This window comes from Branchiostoma floridae, chromosome 1 (assembly GCF_000003815.2).
Source record: "Branchiostoma floridae strain S238N-H82 chromosome 1, Bfl_VNyyK, whole genome shotgun sequence".
NCBI classification, from domain to species: domain Eukaryota; kingdom Metazoa; phylum Chordata; class Leptocardii; order Amphioxiformes; family Branchiostomatidae; genus Branchiostoma; species Branchiostoma floridae.
This window is the reverse complement of record NC_049979.1, coordinates 28,175,274-28,195,339: the sequence shown is the minus strand read 5'-3', so window position 1 is coordinate 28,195,339 and position 20,066 is coordinate 28,175,274. Positions and strand designations below refer to the sequence as shown.

At 39.4% G+C, this 20,066-nt stretch overlaps 3 protein-coding genes across 3 annotated transcripts in view; 2 read left to right on the top strand and 1 right to left on the bottom strand.

The window, feature by feature from the left end:
* Positions 1–1,846: 1,846 nt before the first annotated feature.
* On the bottom strand, positions 1,847–7,299 carry LOC118423809 (ADP-ribosylation factor-like protein 2). Its single transcript, XM_035832060.1, has 5 exons — positions 7,079–7,299; positions 5,412–5,522; positions 4,992–5,154; positions 4,323–4,403; positions 1,847–2,612 (listed from the first exon to the last, which is right to left on the bottom strand). The coding sequence occupies exons 1-5, from the start codon at positions 7,141–7,143 to the stop codon at positions 2,478–2,480; spliced, it is 555 nt and encodes a 184-aa protein (XP_035687953.1). The 5' UTR covers positions 7,144–7,299; the 3' UTR covers positions 1,847–2,477.
* Positions 7,300–7,559: 260 nt separating this feature from the next.
* Positions 7,560–15,703, top strand: LOC118420525 (sorting nexin-15-like). The gene is made up of 5 exons (XM_035827410.1): positions 7,560–7,667; positions 12,628–12,663; positions 14,058–14,175; positions 14,794–14,909; positions 15,527–15,703. Exons 1-5 carry the CDS (start codon positions 7,560–7,562, stop codon positions 15,701–15,703), a joined length of 555 nt encoding a protein of 184 aa, XP_035683303.1.
* Positions 13,559–20,066, top strand: part of LOC118420446 — a 16,315-nt gene continuing 9,807 nt past the window's right edge. Inside the window, exons 1-9 of the mRNA XM_035827288.1 lie at positions 13,559–13,668; positions 14,058–14,175; positions 14,794–14,909; positions 15,527–15,692; positions 16,706–16,867; positions 17,404–17,529; positions 17,930–18,185; positions 18,836–19,131; positions 19,938–20,036. Of these exons, the coding sequence (XP_035683181.1) occupies positions 16,762–16,867; positions 17,404–17,529; positions 17,930–18,185; positions 18,836–19,131; positions 19,938–20,036 (883 nt within the window). The 5' untranslated portion in view covers positions 13,559–13,668; positions 14,058–14,175; positions 14,794–14,909; positions 15,527–15,692; positions 16,706–16,761. The remainder of the gene's footprint in view (positions 13,669–14,057; positions 14,176–14,793; positions 14,910–15,526; positions 15,693–16,705; positions 16,868–17,403; positions 17,530–17,929; positions 18,186–18,835; positions 19,132–19,937; positions 20,037–20,066) is intronic.

Sequence of the window (20,066 nt, the reverse complement as noted above, 5' to 3'; positions counted from 1 at the left end):
CTCTGAATATACTTTGGTGAAGAAATACACAATGTGAAATTCTTCCCTACTCACCCGTTTAGCATGTACGTGTAAAACTTACACTAGCATGGAGTTGGTTAGAAAGTGTATTGCTTCCCCTATATGGGATGTGGTACTACGCACATATCACTTCCCTGTAGTAGCAGATTCCGTTGACACGCTAATGCCAGGCTTTGTGCTGCACCTGAGCAAACTACTGAAGACCGAAATTAACTTGGAGGTAATGAAGGGCTGCAAAATTGTCACATTTGCCCCTCATTGATCTACAAGATATACATCATAGACTTCTTTAAAGCATCTGAAAATGCTGACCATGATTTGGCGGAAGATCCAAAAATAGAGTGTCTCGTCAGCATTTTCAAATCATAACCAACACAGAGAGAATCAACACAGAATGGTAACCAGATTTTACTGATCATTTTGTCACAAAAGGTGCTTTTGAACATTAATGAAAGCAGTAACCGAATCATGTGGTATTGCATTTGCAATGATTTCTTCTGCTTCTACAATAAATGGTGTTCAATATATGGGAAGAACTGGTCACCCTGCCACTTACTTCCTCTTGCGAGGGTGGTAGAAAGTGTCAAAGCTGGTCTGATTGTTCACAACAAGGCGAACTTCACAATCAAGTTTTGACAATGTGCTTTGAGTGTTGGTAGATAAAATTTCTGACATATGCATTGGAATAAGAAGTGAAGATGGCAGACAATTCTCAATGCTCAACATTGCATTTTCTTGACTTTGTGTTGAATTTGTAACTTAGATCTTCAAGTTTTGCTTTTTAGCTAAGTTAATGTTCTTTTTATATTGTTTCACCACGTGATCTATGAATCTACCATTACATTCATTTGTTACCATAGAGATGAAGTGGTTTGTGGATAGGATGTTCTTGATAATGATTATACAATTTATCTGAACTTTGATGCTTTGCCAATACTTTTAATTCCTGTTATACTGATATTCTATGTGTTGCAAACAAACCATGGAATATGTTGACCTGATTTGCATAATGCCAACAGCATATGGCACATGGAAATTTAAGATCTCCCTGGCTGTCATGGATGCAGTGTGTTTTGGCCGTCATAAGTGTAAAGGATTCATTTTACTTCCTACATTTATGTCTCTATTGTTATAGTAATTAGGATGTTAAGTTTTACTCTGTACCTTTATTTTGTATTTTGTGTAATAGTTGTTGCCATACACTGTACCATGTGCAATTGTCATGCAACTAAGTTCATTCATTTATGTAATCTAGGTTTTAAAGTAGTCCTGACTTGAATTTCTACTACCGTTAATTGCTGATTTCAATATGCCTGAGATGACTAATTGTACACAACAATATCTAATTTAATCTCCAAGCAGATCCTACGGTGCCATAAGATAGTATCAAAGCTGGCCAAGGAGTGTAGCCGGCTAAGGGAGTCAAACAGGCTCCGGAGATCTGCCTTCACTCGAACAGGGAGGAGCATTTCTATTGAATAAAGGTGTCTCTGCCCCTACCTGTGCTATATTAACAGCTACGCGAATATCCGAGGTGCTAATGATTTTACGAGCAATTTATATCTTCATTGGGACAAGTTCATTGACCCGCGCACATCCCTGTAGGAGATCCACACCAAACAGGAAGGAGGGCAATTAACACCTACACAGTAAGCACAGTTTGATTAGGCAACAATTGGATGCTAATAGCCTTTGTCGAAACCGAATGAAGCCAGATCCTACGGGAAGTTTGATACTATACATTACGTACCGCGGATCTGGTTGGAGATTAATCTAATTGACATCCATGATATCATGATAATGGTCCGCAAAAGTCAGCAAAGTATGGAGGTGAATAAAACAATTTATTCAACTAAAAGCTTATCTGTGTTGGCAGAATCCACAATTATAGTTGTAAAAGTTTTGTTCCAACAATTTTCAGTCGATCACGCCAGCTTTCATTTCATGACTGATTCACTGCATTGAATCTACCACAATTTATTGTACAAACTTTTCAGTGTCCAATCAGACACTAAGATAGACATTAATTTGCTACACAAATGACCGCATCCATAGTGTAAGCAAGGAGGTTAACGTCCTTGGTGGAAGGTAGTAATTCTTTACAATATGTCACCCCTTTTCTAGAACACATTGTGGATACTTTCGTCGTCCCCAACACAAAAATTTGGTCTACTCATATATGTTCTTTTCAAAGACCTCATGTAGTCCTGCAAAATAATGTATAAAATTTGCAAAAATATGGACACATGGCAAGACAATTATAATAATAACAATAACCAGGCAAACAATTGAGACAAATTTGACCTACATTTGAGTGTAAACTAACTTACTTCTTACCATAACATTTCAAAATTATACAATCATTTTGATATTTACAGTTAGGTTGTGCAAAGTTTTAGGGAGACCCACGTGGGGAATATTACATCCTTCTCATAAACTGGCAACCTCACGTTCGATCAGTCCATGGTAAATATTCTGGAGGAGATGTCGTCGATGATCCAGTCCATGCCCTGTAGGAGGTTCTCCCCTGTCACCGCACTGCAGCCCTGGATCAGCCAGTGGTGAGTGGTGATGTTATCTAACTCCAGTACCTAAAGGGGTGAAGGCATGTGTGCATGGGAGTTTCTACAGTTGCAGTACAGAACACTGAACAGGGAACACATGCAGGGGAGCTGTTACAGGCAAAGTACAGAACACACAACAGGTAATATGTCTGCATGGTATACAGGCAATACATGCAGTACAGAAGACACAACAGGGAACATTTTTGTGGTAATGTGGTAATCTAACTTCAGTACCAGCAGGCATCGCACAGAACACACAACAGGGAACACATCTGCAGGGGGGTTTCTACAGGTTCATGCATGGCAACACACAACAGCCATAATACATGTATAACTAGAGTTCCACGACCCCATACCTTCGCCAAATGATCCTAGCCTTTACAACTGCTGTGTTAATTGTGTGTTTCATTAATTATGCAAATAAGGTTCTCAGTTGCATAAATTATATTACTTGATCATCTCCTCCACCAAACAACAGACGTACACATCTATGTTAAGAAAGAAGGCTTTTATCGCATTTTCTGATAATTGTTCTCATTTGCATAATTAATGTTCAACGATGTTCACCTGTCCATAACTTCCAAATGCTACAAGTAAGAAGTTCCCATCATTTACCACAATGACATTATAGCATTTTCTCATTAATTATGCAAATTAGGTCTTTATTTTGCATAATATATACATGTATCAATATTCTTCTCCTTCTTAGTTACAAATGTCACATGTTGCAATGGTGCTATAATAGAATTTAGTGTGTATACATGCTTTTCTGATTAAGTATGCAAGTAAGATACCAATTTGCATAATTAATAAGTAATTATGTGAAGCATCACTAAAGCTATCTATACACCAAAAATCATAACAATCCGTCAACCCCTTCTTGAGTTATTCCCTTTCAAAGTCTGACACTAAACCTACCCTGCAGTTCCAAAACAAGCTGCTAGGGGGCCCTAACCTATACCACTTACTTTTGGCATCAAGAGCTGTCTACCACTTAAAAATCATAGATTCAGCATGTTCAGAACTCGAGATATCGAACTTAGCGTGTATAACATGATTCTCTAATTGATTATGCAAATTAGATACCAATTTGCATAATCAATACGTAGTTATGTGGAGCATCACTAAAGCTATCTATAGACCAAAAATCATAACAGTCCGTCAACCCCTTCTTGAGTTATTCCCTTTCAAAGTCTGACACTAAACCTACCCTGCAGTTCCAAAACAAGCCGCTAGGGGGCCCAAACCTATACCACTTACTCTTGGCATCAAGAGCTGTCTACCATTAAAAAATCATAGCTGCAGCATGTTCAGAACTCGAGATATCAAACCAGGAAGTTCCGCTGCAGTACCGTAACGATCAGTTAGGAGGCCCAAAATCTAATCGTTTCTAGGTCTCATCAAGACCTACCCACATACCAAATATCAATACAATCCATCCAGGCGTTCTCTAGTTATTTTGGTCTTCTACACACACACACACACACACACACAAACGCTACCCAAAATATAACCTTCTTGGCGAAGGTAACAAGAAATATGTCTAAAGGCATACAGAACACATTGTGTGTGTAGCAGGGAAAATGTCTGCAACGGACTTTCTACAGACAGCGTACAGAACAAACAACAGTCAACATATCTGCATGGGGATTTCTACAGGCATACAGATCAACACAGAGCAAGGCATTGAATGCTTGCAATGGTACTTAATGCTAGTGACAGTAGTACTTGCAGTACCTCTCTGATCTGCTGGGCGGGTAGGGCCCCTGGTAGGTCCTGCTTGTTTGCAAACACCAGAAGGGTGGCACCAGCAAGTCTCTGGAAAAGGAACAACAAAAAGATAACATTGTTAGCCACCTTTGATTTGCCATCACTGACATGCAAATTTTTCAGCTGCAAAAACAACCATTTTCCTCAGGTGAGACACTCACAGGCAAACTTATTTATGTGTAGCATTTGTAGCATCACATTGTCCCAAAGGTCCAGGGTTTGACTCCCCTGACATGCTAAGAACATTATGCTATTGGGAACACAACTTTCCTCACTTCAATCAGGTGAAAATGAGTACACTAAATGCAGGTCCTGTATTTAAGGAGAGCAACACCTTGAGTATGTGTAAAAGAACCCATCACACATATGCATGTACACTTATCAATAAGAAAAGGGGTCCTTCCTGATAAGCCTGTGTTTATACAATCTCTCGCTGGCTGGGGTTAATGACCTTGGAGGTGGCAACTGTAAGCCAGCCGCTATGAGCACGATTTTAGTCAGGCTACTTCCTGATCGATGTGAGTGGATCAAATAGATCTGCAGCTTGTGCTGTTCAGTATGTACGAATATGGTGTGTTATGCCATGAGGCGGTCTACGGGGTATGCATCACAAACAAATAAACAAACAACATGTACCTCTTCTAACAGTAGAGCCTGCATCTCCTTTTTGCAGTCATCCAATCTGCGCTTGTCTGCACTGTCCACCACCCAGATCAGCCCGTCTGTGCTCTCATAGTAGTTCCTCCAGTAGGACCGCAGCGACTTCTGCCCTCCCACATCCCACACATTCAACTTGAACCTGGAAGGTGATGATGACAGCTTGAAGCAGTTTAGATCATTTAAGCTCAACTATACTCTCCCAGTAGTGACAGGAAAAACGGACAACAATGTACCAGTGAAATACAACTACATGTAATGTTACTTTTCATTGTCAATTTCAATGAACAATGAGCAGTGGATCACGGTTTAAAATCAGTTTAGCGTCAAGTGTCATAATCATAACAGGTAGGTGGAATCGGGCATGGCCTAGGCTGAGAAATGTTGTCAGTGTCATACCCTCTGTGTTCCAGTGTTTTGATGTTGAATCCTAACGTTGGTGAAATGGTGTTGATGTCCTCTCCATTGAACTTCTTCAAGATTGTAGTTTTCCCTGCATTATCAAGACCTCTGAGACAAAGTCAAGGGCATTCATAGCTAGATGAATGTAACTTAGATATACAATGAATAATTGTAATGTATCATTAGACGTTTAATTAAACGAATTCAATACTCTGTAGGCAACTTTTCCTAAGACATACGTCACATAGAGATAGAATCCTTCAACTTATTTTATTTTTTCTTTATTAATAGGCCACGTTGATTTCAATTATATGGATGACATCACGTATCAGTTTTTGTCTTCAGCCGTATAAGCATAACGCATAAAAACTACAAGCAGCTGCAAAGAAATACTTAACGGGAGGGGGCCATACTTCGACAGCCGTTCTAAGTGGATGCGCATGGCTTTTGTCAATCTACATTTTACAGTGAACTCATAAAAAACAAGTTAAGATCTTGTATGCATCCTTATAACTGTGATTGAAGCTGTACAGATATATATTTCATTTAACGGTAGCGTTCCGCACTGTACTTTGACAGCGCACGAAACTTACGGCAGGTTTTCGGCTTGCGTCCTAGCAGAACGTTCCAACACAAAAAAGGGGTCCAAACTCCGACATAGTAACAACCAGACCATCGCCGTGCATTTTTTAACAATTTATGCAAATAGAATAGCACTAAAAGTCTTCATTATAATTTTTTTGGATCAAATATGGGTCATATTTTGTATTACGCGACTTATTCAATACGGTGTGTTAAACGTTTACCTCTCACGGTGAGACCAACTGCCGCAAACGGCACGCATTGTTACATTGACTGTGATGGCATTTCGCTTTTCGGCTCCTTGATGCCTTTTCATCCTGTCTTTAGGCAGCAGCAATGGCTACAGGATTTTTTAGTCGGTAGGGATCGATTTTTCTTGAATGTTTGTCGCTCTACGGACGGGTTGGCTGAGTTCAACGTGTTGAGCATCGCTCGGCCGCCGGCGTTCGTGATAGTAAAATGGCGGAGCCCCGACTGGGTGAACATTGTGGCATCATTTTAGCTCCGTTTATCCAACCCAGTTAAAGGGAAAACAGAATACAGGTATTATTTTTCGGAAGGCTAATAAACATCATTTCTATGTGTGGTGGTATTTTTTCACATGTCGTATTTTGCGAACAATTATTCAAGAGTTTCCCGGGCCATGGTCTCGATACGTTCGCTCGTCAACTTGCACGGAAGGCGTCAAACTTGTGCAAGTTTTTCAATCGTTATCTGTGGGACTTGCTAACTTCTACACATACCCCGTCTTTGTAGTTATATACAACAAGGTTTAGTCTACAGCTAGTTGTACTTCTTATGTGCAGGCATCTATGCATTTCTCCGCAACAATGATTTTTAAAACCTGACGAAGTTTGGACCTCTGTCGAAGTATGGCCCCCTCCCGTTATCCATGTTCACTGACGGACACACGCAAGAACGGTGACAAAACGGAACCTTCTTGCTGAAGGTAAAGATTTTCAAATAGCCTGAAGTTATCAAGAAGTGGCTATTAACAGGGGCAAAATTGCAATTTTGCCACTTTCTACTAAATATGACATCATCATCAACAACAACAAAATTGGTTGACAACAAAAAGATACAACATCAGCAGTCGAACTTCCTTCTCCTTCTGTTTCATCTTCTTCAGGATCGTCAGCAAACCCATAGTTTGTGGTGACGTCTGGTCTGCTTACACGCCCAAATCCAAACTGTATAAACCAGTAAAAATATTCCTTTTTTATGACATAAACGTTAGTCAGGCACAAATTTGGTCACCGGTTACAAATGACTCATTCCAAAATGGCGCTTTGCCGTAAAACGTCAAAAGAAAATTACATCTTACGACATCGTTATATTACGACAGTTATCCTCTTAAAAACTGTCGAAGAAAGTAAAGACTCGGGAGGTTAATAATGTAAAAACATTTTCTCTTTTGCTTGGACAAACATAAAGCCAGTAAACATATGCATCATTTGTTCTTTGGGAAGAAAAAGATATCTGTCGCAAAATGGTACGGCCTTGAACTTTAAACTTTTGACCCTTGATGACCCTAATAACCTTTAACCTTTCTCTTAGACGAAAATGGCAGGGCGGAAGGGAAAAGAGAACGATCCTTGGATCCGCTGGTTTGACGTGTCGGATCCCCAAATGCACGAGAAAGGCTACACCATATACAAGGTTACATTGAAGGTGAGATCTAGACTTACTGCGTGACATGTATGTGAACAAAAACGATCCTTAAACATTGCCATTTTATTGCTACTGATGCTAGTGCTAGTTGTCTACAGTACAGGGACACCTACTAAGTACGTGTAAGTTTTATTCAAGGTTATAGCCCCTATCTCACTGACTTGAGGTAATCTTGAGGTACTGCTGAATTCGAGAATGCAAACGTACCTTCACCGTACTTTCAACAAGCGCCACAGTGCATCCAATGAACCCCAACATGCCTCAAGCAAACTCCAGCATTCCTTTTGCAAAGGCCCTTTTTTTAATTATTTAGAAAATAACGCAAGTGGTAGAATATACCTCAAATGCACACCTCCGCAGTGAATTTTTCATGCCATCACCATGCTGACAATAAAACGCGAATGTCAGTTTCAAGGTTATACGTTATGTTTTATGATATGCTACCAATATTATCAAAAGTAAACATCCTCTTATCAGTGCAAGTCTGTTTCCGATGCATTCCGTACCACAAACGTCAATAGAGTCAACAAGAATGGATGGGCACGAACTGAATGCAAATGTGCCCCCAAAAGGTGTCATTAATTCTATACTAGCTATGATGTCAATTTAAAACTTTATTTGGTCTAAACCGTCTATTAGATTAATCTATTAACATAGATTATTGATAAAACGTTAACATACTAAAGTAGATTATTGATAAAACGAGGGTCCTTAAAAAATTACACCTTTTTTACACGAGAGTCCTGCTCCAGGCGCTGGAGCCGCAGTGTAGTCTGGGAACGGAGTGGAATTCTCCACAATGACGCCTGGGGGCGCCATTCTACCACAATGATACCAATTTATTTTTATAACAGACTAATTGTTTCATCAAACGAGACAAATTTGGCAATCTCTCAATTTGTTATGCAGATTGTTATGAGTGACTGAGTTGATTTCAAAATGACCACACCCCTGGAAGTCTGTCAGAAGATAAGTTCCTGTAGATCTGACCGATTTACAATCACTGTAGGATGCTGACATCACACATATATTGATGGATGTCCCTGTAGGTTGCATGCCAATTTTGATGATCTCTGAGCCCCCAACAGTTATTTTACAGCTGTTAAGATGAGGTGAGGTGAGGTATTATAGGCATTTTGACTCGTGGCCAAATACACATCAGGGCTCACAGGGTGCACCCAAATATTTTCTTTGGTTTTAAGTTTATGTATGTAAAGATATCAAAGTATACTAGTGAACATCGATCATATTCTTGACATCTAAGTGTTAGAAAGAGAATAAAAATGTCTGTCATGGTACTTGTTTATGAATTTGATAGCTTTTAACTAAGTTTTATTATTAGCTTATTACTTGAATTTAAGTGCACCCAATTTTTTAAGCTGGGTACACCAGTGCACCTTATCCCAAAAATGAATTTCGAGCCCTGCACATTGATTGAGTCATTGACTCATACCTTACTCTACCATAGCAACAAAAAGAAAACCTGGTTAGATTTCAAAAGTGAAAATTTAAGCATGTGGCTTAGAGAAATGCATTTTATATTGGTACAGTTTCAGTCTCATACTGCCCCAGAATAGTAACTTCCAAGGGTGTGGTCAATTTGAAATCAATTTAGTCATATTGCCTGGACAACAAATTGACATATTTCAGTCTTAAGAAGATACTGTAATACTATACCTGATTTCTTCAATGTTCTTTTATGTTCACGGCTTTCACAGAGACTTTTACGTGAACTTATCATTACCGATAACAAATAATTTTCATCTTGGTGATGATAGCAAATAATTTGTCTTGGTGAGGATAACAAATAATTCATTCACTACTGAGAACATGTTACTAGTAAATTTTCTCAGATGGTGAAAGTTTGGTACCGAGAAGACAAAGTGAATCTACCTTTGTGCCATATTACATCTCATTTTATGAGCTTGTTATGATAAATATAAAAGCAATGGCATTACTTTTTGAAGGACCTTTGCACATAGCAAAAAAACACATGTTAATATAGTGAAATCTGGCATATGGTTCGTTTAGGCCATTTTTTTACATTTCTATGTAAGATAAGACCGAGGACGTTATATCACGATATAACGTCCTTGATAAGACTAAGGTTAGAACTTAGAAGCATACTGTAAATGCATTTAAGTTCGCGGGGATTTAATTTCGCGGTAGCGGGAAAAAGGACTTTTCGCTGTGGTTTTAATTTCGCGGTAACACCATTGACTGCAGTCTAATACCATAATAGAAAAATGTTTGCAGTGGTTTTAAGTTCGCGGTGACCACTTCACCGCGAACATGAATCCACCGCGAACATTTCTGCATTTACAGTACTTCATTATATGTCACCTGTGTTGTTCCCTATAAGGTCCTTGTGTGCATACTAGTAGATTACTAGTAAATCAGTTGTCCATCTTCTTCAAGCAAATTGAATAGTCCTATCCTCAAATACATTGATGTTGTAACATTTTCTCATAAAATGCAAATTAGATGTTTAATTTGCATAATTGTCATCTAATTATACCAATCATCCCTTAAGCTGCCGACATATCAGAAGTCATGACGATCTATTGACCCCTTCTTGTATAATCCTCTTTCAAAGATTTTAACGAAAATTCCCTGGCCTGCAATTTCAAAACAAGCTGCTAGGAGACGTATAACCTACACCACTCTTTCATCATTACCATCAAAAGCCACCAAAATTGAAACCATCATCGAAACCACTATAGTATGTGGGAAGGTGTCAGGGGCAAAAAATCTAATCATTTCTAGTATTGGTTAGAACCTACCAATACAAAATTGTACAAATAAACCTAATTTGTATAATCAATGAGTAAGTTTTTATACTGGTAAATCATGTATTCCATAATTATATATTTGTAACTAAGGCCACACCAATTTAATTTCTTGGTTCACGGATTTTTTCATAAAAAATATGGAGCGAGAGGGCGAAATAAAAATAAAAATAAAAATTGTAAAATGGTTGGGGTAAAGGTAACGGCTAATCCAAAACATAAAGAAAAAAAGTTTTCAACTTGAAAAAAGTACAAAAACACTATTATTGTACAGTAAGAGCACCTGTACCCATTCTTTAAGGAGCTTATAATATAAAGGCCGATTTGCTACACCAGAAAGTTGCTGAATGGTTTCATTAATAGTGAAAATTTGCTGAGTGGTAATTTTTATTTTTATTTTTTTTCTCCAAAAAATAGGAGCGAGCGAATCCGTGAACCAAGAAATTAAATTGGTGTGGCCTAAGGACATTCCATTTGTTGTCCTTGATGTAACAGAGAAGGAGAGGAGCATTGACAGATGTAAACTATGCAAATGAAGACTCGATTTTCATAATTAATAAGAAAACAGTATAGACAGTAAATAACTGGAATTTCAGCATTTGGAAGTAAGTAAAGGTGACCCAAGTAGACATGGATTATACAAACCACATACATAATCAATAAAGAAATGCAACAATATGTTTCTTTGAGACATTGAACAACAGAGAAGTTGATCAACTTTAAGACATGTATGTTATGCGCATGAGGAGCTTATTTGCTGTCAATGAAAAGCATGTAATAATATATAGAATGATATGTACAATGTAACTCAAAAAGGCATACATTTACATCATTTGACAAAAATTGTGGAACTCTAGTTTTAACTATTGAAAATGCCCAGCACCAAGAAATAAACTTGCTTTGGAGAAAGTAGAAGAATTGCTGTGGACTAAGTAAAAAAAGTGCAAACAGCTTAATATGATGATGACGATAATGATGTATGGAAAAAACAATATTCAATGGTTACCCACCTCTACATGTACCAGGCACTCGAGTGAAGTGGTTTCAAATGTAACTGTATACTGTTGATTTGAAGTGAAAAGTCTCAAATGTCCCTTTTCTAATCCGAAAATCAATGCAGAAGCTTAAGACTGGATGAATGTGAAGTTCAACACCAGTATTTGCATTTTCCATCCAATTGTTAACTGAGGCTTTGCCAAAAACATTTTTATGTTTCTCAATCACTTGTCAGGAACCTTACAGTACGGTATTTCAAATGTGTCTAATTTATTGAAAATACCCCTGTAACTGAGGTTGAACAGTCCACTAGTGTCAGATTACTACATGTAGTACATGTATACTTGGCAGACTGTACAAGGACTTACTTGCTTACTAATTGGTCTCTTGCTGGCCCTCCGACTATAGATTCTCGTCTAACGTTTGTAAAATAATTTGTAAATCAAGTGTGGTGGTTTATTTGTATGTAATGATTATTGTAACAAATTAAATTTTACAAAATTCAGGAATGCTCAGCTGTTTCCTGTGCTTATGTAAGTTTGCTTTGGTGTGAAATAAATAAACATTGAATAAAATCAATAATCCTAGCCTCCCTGCCAGCTGCTCAAATGGACTGGTCCAGCAGCTGTATGCCCCATTTCTTTATCCCCAGCCACATCCTGCTGTGGAACATTCCATTCAGTCTGGGACAATTTCTTAGTCTCAACAAGCCAGGCCTTTCTACTGGGGTACGGATCGTGATATTCGGCAAAAAAGAGAAATAGTTCCAGGCCACGAGAGTCAGTCTGCGGTTCCGAACATTTCTCACTCCTCAGGTTTGCATTGCAAGCTGTACTCCGCTAGCCGGTTATAACTCTTCTGGCATTAGTTATCTGTCTAGTATTTGACCAGTTTCTATTTTCCCAGCAATCAGTGTAGTCTGGTAGATACTACAGTTTGTCTTGTGCGATCCAGAGCTCAACAGCTAGGTCCTAAGCTTGTCTATCTCAGTATCTGAATGTTAGGAAGTGTTGGGAATGTGAACCGGTACTACTAGGGGAGACTTTCAGTACCAAAGAGGTCATAAGGGCATCAGTGTGGCAGGAAGACATTTGAAGTGGAATGCCACTTGGAGAATGATTGGCATGACCCAAGGTTCTAAACAGTATGCTGTTTCTCATTTCACTGATTTTCAGACATTTCCTCGTGGAAAAGCAGAGGCAGATTCGGAGGTAAGTCTTGTTGTTGTACTTGTATAGTTATGGTTGAGAGTCAGACTCTTTGAAAATGTTGTGGTCTTGATGGCTATTAAAGTTTGTCAATATGCTGTGGTTCATGGTGTTTGACTTTCAAGAATCAGTTTTAAACCATGGAATACTTTTAATATACAAGACATCAGTCGTCAGTCTTTGCATGTGACACTCACAAAAATATACGGTCAGGAAGTTTTCTTTACACTCTGTCAACATACATACATCACAGTAGTTAGGCCTGTCAAAGAAAATTTTGTGTTTCAAGTTAGGGCATATTAATTTACTGAGCCCTGATTGGCATGTTTTGATTTATTCTGCTAAACACTAGAGACAGTTTTCTGTACATGTATGAAAAGACATCTGGCTTCTACAAGAGACAATTTTAGACTTATTGCTTGAAGCAAGAACAATACTGCAGTTGTTTCCAGATATTGTGTACCATTGTTTTAAACATCTGTTCCTCATCTTTCTCTTTGCACCCTTCTATGCTTTTCGATGTACTTTTTGCATGTCCAAATGCACATCTGTCACACAGTTTATTGTTATTACTTAGGCCTAGAAAAATAATGTTGTGTTTCTGATTATGGTTCAGAAAAAATTAGGTTTGGTAGGTGGGGATTCTTTTTTCTTTTCATTTTCTCCTGATGATATGATCCAACAAAGAAATTATCATATTTAAGTTTAACCCCAAATTTTGAAGATATCACAAAACTTTTCATCCTAACTTGAAATGGTATGATAGTTAACTCTCTTCTGGCGAATATTTCCAGTTCAGGCACCAAAATCCTACAAAACAGACAATAGGGTTATGTTAGTAAATGTTAAGTGCTTGTTGTCCTCTTGTCAATCCCGTAAGTACCACTTATGGTCACTATGTACATGTACATGTACCTTCCTGTTTTACACTGTGACTAAACCACCTTTCTTCTAAACCTCCTCGCACCTGTACTCCAGCCCACAGAGATACTGAGGCAAAGCAAACAGGTTAGCACAAATCACAGAATCACTCTGCTTGTGTGTGTACATACACAAAATTAAATCTTCCTAATTATGTCTTTTAGTGTTCAATTGCTATTAGCTATACATAAATTTACATGTGTGGTATAAAATGACTAGATCTAATATGTATTGTCATCTGTCTGCATCTCTCTCCCTTATGCTCTCTAACAATTACAATAAAGAAGAAATTTAGTAATTGTCTTTGTTCAATGGTCACTAATATATTAATTTTAGTGGTTACTCGTAAAACTGTTGTATTTAAATGTCATTGGTAACATGAGCACTTGATATTTAACATGTACACAGGATTGCTCTTCAATTTATGCTGGTTAAATTCCCACTTATTACTTAATTTTGGTGCCTACCGTCTTCAGGTGGTTGTTTGGAGGAGATATAATGACTTTAAGAAACTCCACAAGGCTCTGTCTGCAAGATATAAACACCTGGCCAGATCGGAGCCCTTCCCAGCATTTGCAAAAGCTAAGATATTTGGTGAGTATGTTCTTACTCTAAGACTTAGTTTTATTATAATGTAGTGGCATCGCGCAGCACGGCGGTAGGGCGTTTGGCTCAATTGTTCTGGGTTTGTCTCCCGGATATGCTCTGATATCGTGCCCTTGACTTTCCTCAATTTACTCATGACAGGTGAAAAATGAGTACTTAGCCTTGGTCAGGTATGCCCCTCTGATAGGACGTTAGGAGTTTGTGTGTATGAGGAGAGCCACACCTCAAGCATGTAAAAGATCCCTACACATGTAAAAAGTGAAGAGGTTCTTTCCCAGTGTGGATAGATTAAATATGTCCGATGTAGCAGGCTAGAGTCTACCCCTACCTAGAATACATGTATACCTATAGGCCAGAATATATGCAGCTTGTAAGCTCAACATAAACCTGGTACATGTATGTTATGCCAAGAGGTAATTCGTCACTGGGTATGCAATACAAACAACAAACAAATTATATGTATATCAAGATCATGATATTTATTTCAAGATTTCCAGTTTTGATATGCATTTTAAAAAACCTTAAGTCTTAATGGCTCTGAAAATGCGAAATTTTGAAATGCTTTTAGTTGTAAATCCTTTTAATTTTTGATGTTTCCTCCCCCAGGTCGGTTTGATGAAGCAGTGGTGGAAGAGCGGAGACAGAGTGCGCTCGAGTTGTTAGAGTTTGTAGGGAAGATCCCTTACCTTGCCAGCAGCAGCATTTTACAGACATTCTTTGAGGTAAGACATACATGTATGCTTGTGTAAGTCAAAAGATGCTCCTGAAAGCTGAAGTGGGTATCTCACTTGGTCACGCCTGTTGGCGACTATTTGCAAAAGATACTTGCTAATAGTCACTTACACATCACCTACAGGTGCCAATTGGTCGCCAGAAATGGTGAATTTTTTCAAAATTAAAATATTTTCAGTTGGCAAAATGTCAGGAATGGGTCACTGCAAACTAGATGCGAACTGCAAATCTATTTTTGATGAATCTCAATCATTTTGATTCAGTGGTAGCACTGTGATTTCCAGTTAAGTTATCTGAATCTAACTTGGTGCCAAAACTTAAAATCTGACATTCTGGGTGCAGCCATTTTGTTTGTAGAGGCCATATATTTTACCTGAGCCAGTGTGACAGCAAGAGAAATTTGTCTACAATTTTGGAAAGTTACTGCAATAATTTATTGCGGCCCAGTGGGACACCTGTTCATTAATGTAGTAAGTGCACATTAGGACATAGCCAGAGGAGTTGAAACAAAAAGGACAGGATGAATGGGCTTTGCCTTGAAATACCTTGCAAAAAAAGGCTATAGGACAACCTTTAATACTTTTTACCTTTACCTTTGTTGTATTAGGGAGGTTTACAGGTGGACCCTGAGGGGGAGCAGAAGGTGCTGAGAGAAGCTGTGCTCCAGCCTGACGTGGTCTCCCCACCCCCAGGGGATGCTGTGGAGGAAACAGAAGAGGACGTCAGGGAGTCCCCTCAGCAGGAGTCCGAGGGAAACAGGGAGCAGAGTTTAGGTTTGTTTTAGTCTTGGTGGCATCATGTGGCCGAGTGGCTAGGCTAGTGAACATGAAATTGAAAGATCATCGATGAAACTTAAATTCCTGGCATTCTTAGCCAAGCGTTGTGACCTTAGAGAAGGCATTTCCTCAAACCCCCTTCTGGTAGGTGTAGAAATAGGTACTTGACTTCAGTTTTGGAGGTAAAAGGCAGTGGAAGGAGAGGGTTGGGCCCTGCCTTACAATCCAGTGCCCTAAACACAAGCGAATTACAGCCCAATGCCTCTATATGCACATCAATTCAAAGGCAATGGGGCTTTTACCCTACCTTCATCTTACCTACTCTTGATAGCAAACAGTTACCTCCATGGAAAATGGAGGTATTGATTTTGGTGTGTCTGTGTGGCTAGCATGTCAATTAGAACCTTTGGGTGGATTATAGTGATTTGGTATGTGGATACAGGTTGGGAAGAAAATTGTTAAAGTCAATTTTGGGCCCACGGTATGTGACCTTGTTTTATATACTGATATATAGGGCTGGGTACCGATACAGAAAATCCAGGTCCGGTTCAGGTCCAAAGGATCAGGTCCAGGTCCGGACCTGAACCTGGACCTGATTCAGTATGACTCATACCAATGGTCCATCTCACTACAAAGAAATCTGTTGGGTGGAGTATTAGACTTACACTGGCATTTTAAAATCCTACAATGCTATTTTCAACTGTGCAATTGGCTGTAAAATTTAGTAGAAGTTACTATAAACTCTACTCTACTTCACTCCTCTTATTTTCTTCCACCTACAAGCGCCAAAACGTGTAAATGCCTGATGAAATAATCTGTTAATTTTCTAATCGGTCCAACATCCGGTCCACCTAATTTTTTCAGGTCCGGTTTTTCTGGACCGGTTCAATAAGAAAAACCGGTTTTGTACCGGTTCGTTGTACCGATACCCAGCCCTACTGATATAAATTATAGTTAACTTGTACCAGTAGAACACGAAAGTTAAGAGAATGTTGTTTTCCCTTGTACAGGTGGGGTTTGGCTACACAAGACTGCTGATGACAACATCAGTCTTCACTCGGATGACATGACCTGTAGCGACGACGATGCAACAACTTTCACCGACGATTCCATGCCCAACACGCCGCTGCCATCCCAGGACATGTCTTTCTTCGACCCCCTTAACAAGAAAGGTACTACAGCATGATTTTTGTTCGTAAATGTCATTATCAATGAAAGATGACCAAATTTTATCTAGCCAACACTTTAGATAAATTGGAACTTTGTTCATGAAATGGACCCATCTACTATTTCCCAAAGTTAGTCACTTTGGTGCCATATGACTGCAGCAATGGGTTGTTAGTGCCAAATATCTCAAGGACAAATTCCTGGATTTGGGACCAGATTTCTTTGCGCAAGGACTGAAAAAATCAGTGTACATTGAAGCTCACTGTCAAATTTTGAACAGAGACGGGGACGGGGGTGACACAGGTTACACTCGCGACCCGTTGCTGCAGTCACATTTTATAAGTAGCAGTAGACAAATGATGATGATGAGTAGACAAGTCCGGGTTAGATAAAGTTGTCATATACCAACACGGATTGAAGTTGTAGCAGTCTTTTTTTATTTTTTTATTATTGTTATTGTAACTGCATGTGCCATTTTTTTTTAAATCACACCAAGTTTAAAGAGTGAGTTGACTGTAAACTGACTGTCCCATTGTCCCAGATCTGCTGGCCCTACCAGAGGAGGAGGGGGAAGGGGAGGGAACACTGCGGCGCAGTAACAGCTGGCTGCTGAGGGCCATGGACGAGTGCACCGAGCTGGCTTCAGGCAGCAGTGCAGAAGATGGGGGTAAGAACTTAAGTCTGTGTGCCTGCCGGTGTGTATGACTGCCCGTGTCTTTGCCTGTCTGTCTGTGTGTTTGCCTGTCTGTGTGTGTACATGTTTGTTTGTATCTGCCTGTTTGTGTACTATCTGTATGTGTATCTGCCTGCGCATTGGATGTATATCTGCCATTCTGTATCTGCCTGATGCCTGATCTGGGTGATTGCATGTCTGCCTGTACATGTATGATTGTACATTGTATCTACCTGTCTGCATATCTGCCTGTGTATGTGTCTACATACCCAAATTTGTATCTGCCTGTATTGTGTATTCTGTGTTTCTACAATGCACTTTCTGTATTTTCTACCCAAGAGCTCTTTTTGTCTGAGGGGCTGAAGTCTGATATCTCTAACTACTTGCATTTCAGATGAGGGCTTAATAATGAGACTGCCAAAAGAGGATGTAGCAGCTGATATAGCTAACTTTCTGGCAACAGCAGACAACAGTAGTGCCGCCGACTCTGGGATTGTAGAAAGCCCACAGCATGACAGCCAATCAGACGCAGTGGAAGGCTCCCTCAAGGATAGCCCCTGGGCCCCTTCCAGACAGGACAGTTTTGAGGAGAGAAATAGGCACTGGCAGGGATCTGTGGCCAGGGCTTACCTGGACAGTGTAAGATACAGGTATGTGATGACTGAATACATGTACATGGCATACATTATAACTGTGTATCAAGACAAATTTCACTGCGCAAAAATTTAAATTTGCTAAAATTTATTGGCCTTGGAACTTGACATATCCAGGCTGCGTACAGGAATTTTCACATATGATATGTCCAATCTTTGATATTCCTGTATATTCCTGGACAGTGTCCAGAAATGCCCATGTCATGTCCAGTTTCATGGATGTGTCTGGATCCAGGAATTCCAGAAAATTTGAGTTTTTGTGACCTGTACCTGTACCTGAACAACTTGTTCAAATACTGGCTCATTTTCAATAAGGATAAAAGCATGTTTGAACTGATAACAACATTGATAATGTTTGATTGTGCCTAGACACAAACCTATTCCATGGCATCTAAAATGAATTACATTTTGTGCTTTATGTGTTTAAATAATGGTTGATTTTCAATAAGGATAAAAGCCTATTTGAACTGCTAACAGCATTGATAATGTTAAATTGTGCCAACCTAGACACAAGCCTATTCCAACAAGTGAGCCATGCGGTATTGTTTTTATGAAAATGAAAGAGATAGAGTGGAGATGGGTAAAATGATAGACAATATTCATGTACATGTATGCAAACGTGTACATTGTAATTTGTTTGTTCCCAGGTCCAGAAGAGAAAGTGGCCAACAAGGCCCAGAGGCAGACAAGACCAAAACTAGTGACATTGACGACAAGGCTGATGGGATAGTTGTGAGTCACACCTCGCCCGTTCACAACAGAGTGCGAGCGTTGTCGGGAAGGAGCGTGGGATCGTTCGACCTCGGAGCGGAGATGGCGGACTACATCCACGAGGCCGCACAGATGATCCGATTGGCTCTTGAGAACGAGGCTTGCGGCAGCTTCGAGGCAGCGTTTGGGTACTACAAGTCTGGTGTGGAGATGCTGCTGAGGGGTGTGCAGAGTATGTGGCTGTTGTGTTACATATTTCTGTATTTCAAGCTCAAAATGTCAAACCACTGAAAATAAAAAGACATGAAGAATAGCCAGTCTTCAGCTAAAGCTGGTTTCTCACCGAGCCAAAAAAAAATCACTTACACTTGCCAACACATCTCCAATTTGTCGCCAACAAGGACCAATTGGTCACCTGAAATGGCGAATGTTTTGAAAATCTATTTTGAAATTGCAGTTGACAAAATGTCATTGATGTACGCAAATTAGACAAACAAGTGTGGTCTCTTTTTGATAAATATTGATCATTTTGCGTTGATTTTAATCCAGTGGTAACACTGCGATTTCCAATGAAGTTATTTTGTATTTGATGATGTGACATTCTGGGAGGAAACATTTTATTTGTAGAGGTCATGTACAATGTACTGTAAATGCATTTAAGTTCGCGGGGATTTAATTTCGCGGTAGCGGGAAAATTGACTTTTCGCTGTGGTTTTAATTTCGCGGTAGTACCATGCACTGTAATCTCTTACTGTTATGGAAAAATGTTTGCGGTGGTTTTAAATTCGCGATGAAGCGGCCGCCGCGAAAACCGCGAACATTAATCCACAGCGAACATTTCTGCATTTACAGTATTCTACTCGTGTGTCGCACATCATTGCGACCACAATGCAAATTGACAAAAATATTTGTGGCAATAATTTGTCACTAACACGAGTGAGCGACTCAGTGACAGTCTGTCTATGATTTGTTCTTGGTATATTTTCTACAATTCTATACAATGTTGTGCTATTGACACGAGCTCTGATGTGTTTAAAGATGACACCAACAAGACCAGACGGGAAGCCGTCCGTAGGAAGACGGCCCAGTACCTGCTGCGAGCAGAGGACCTGTACAACAGGCATCTACCGGGGACAGGCATATATAGTGAATTGAGCCCAAATCATC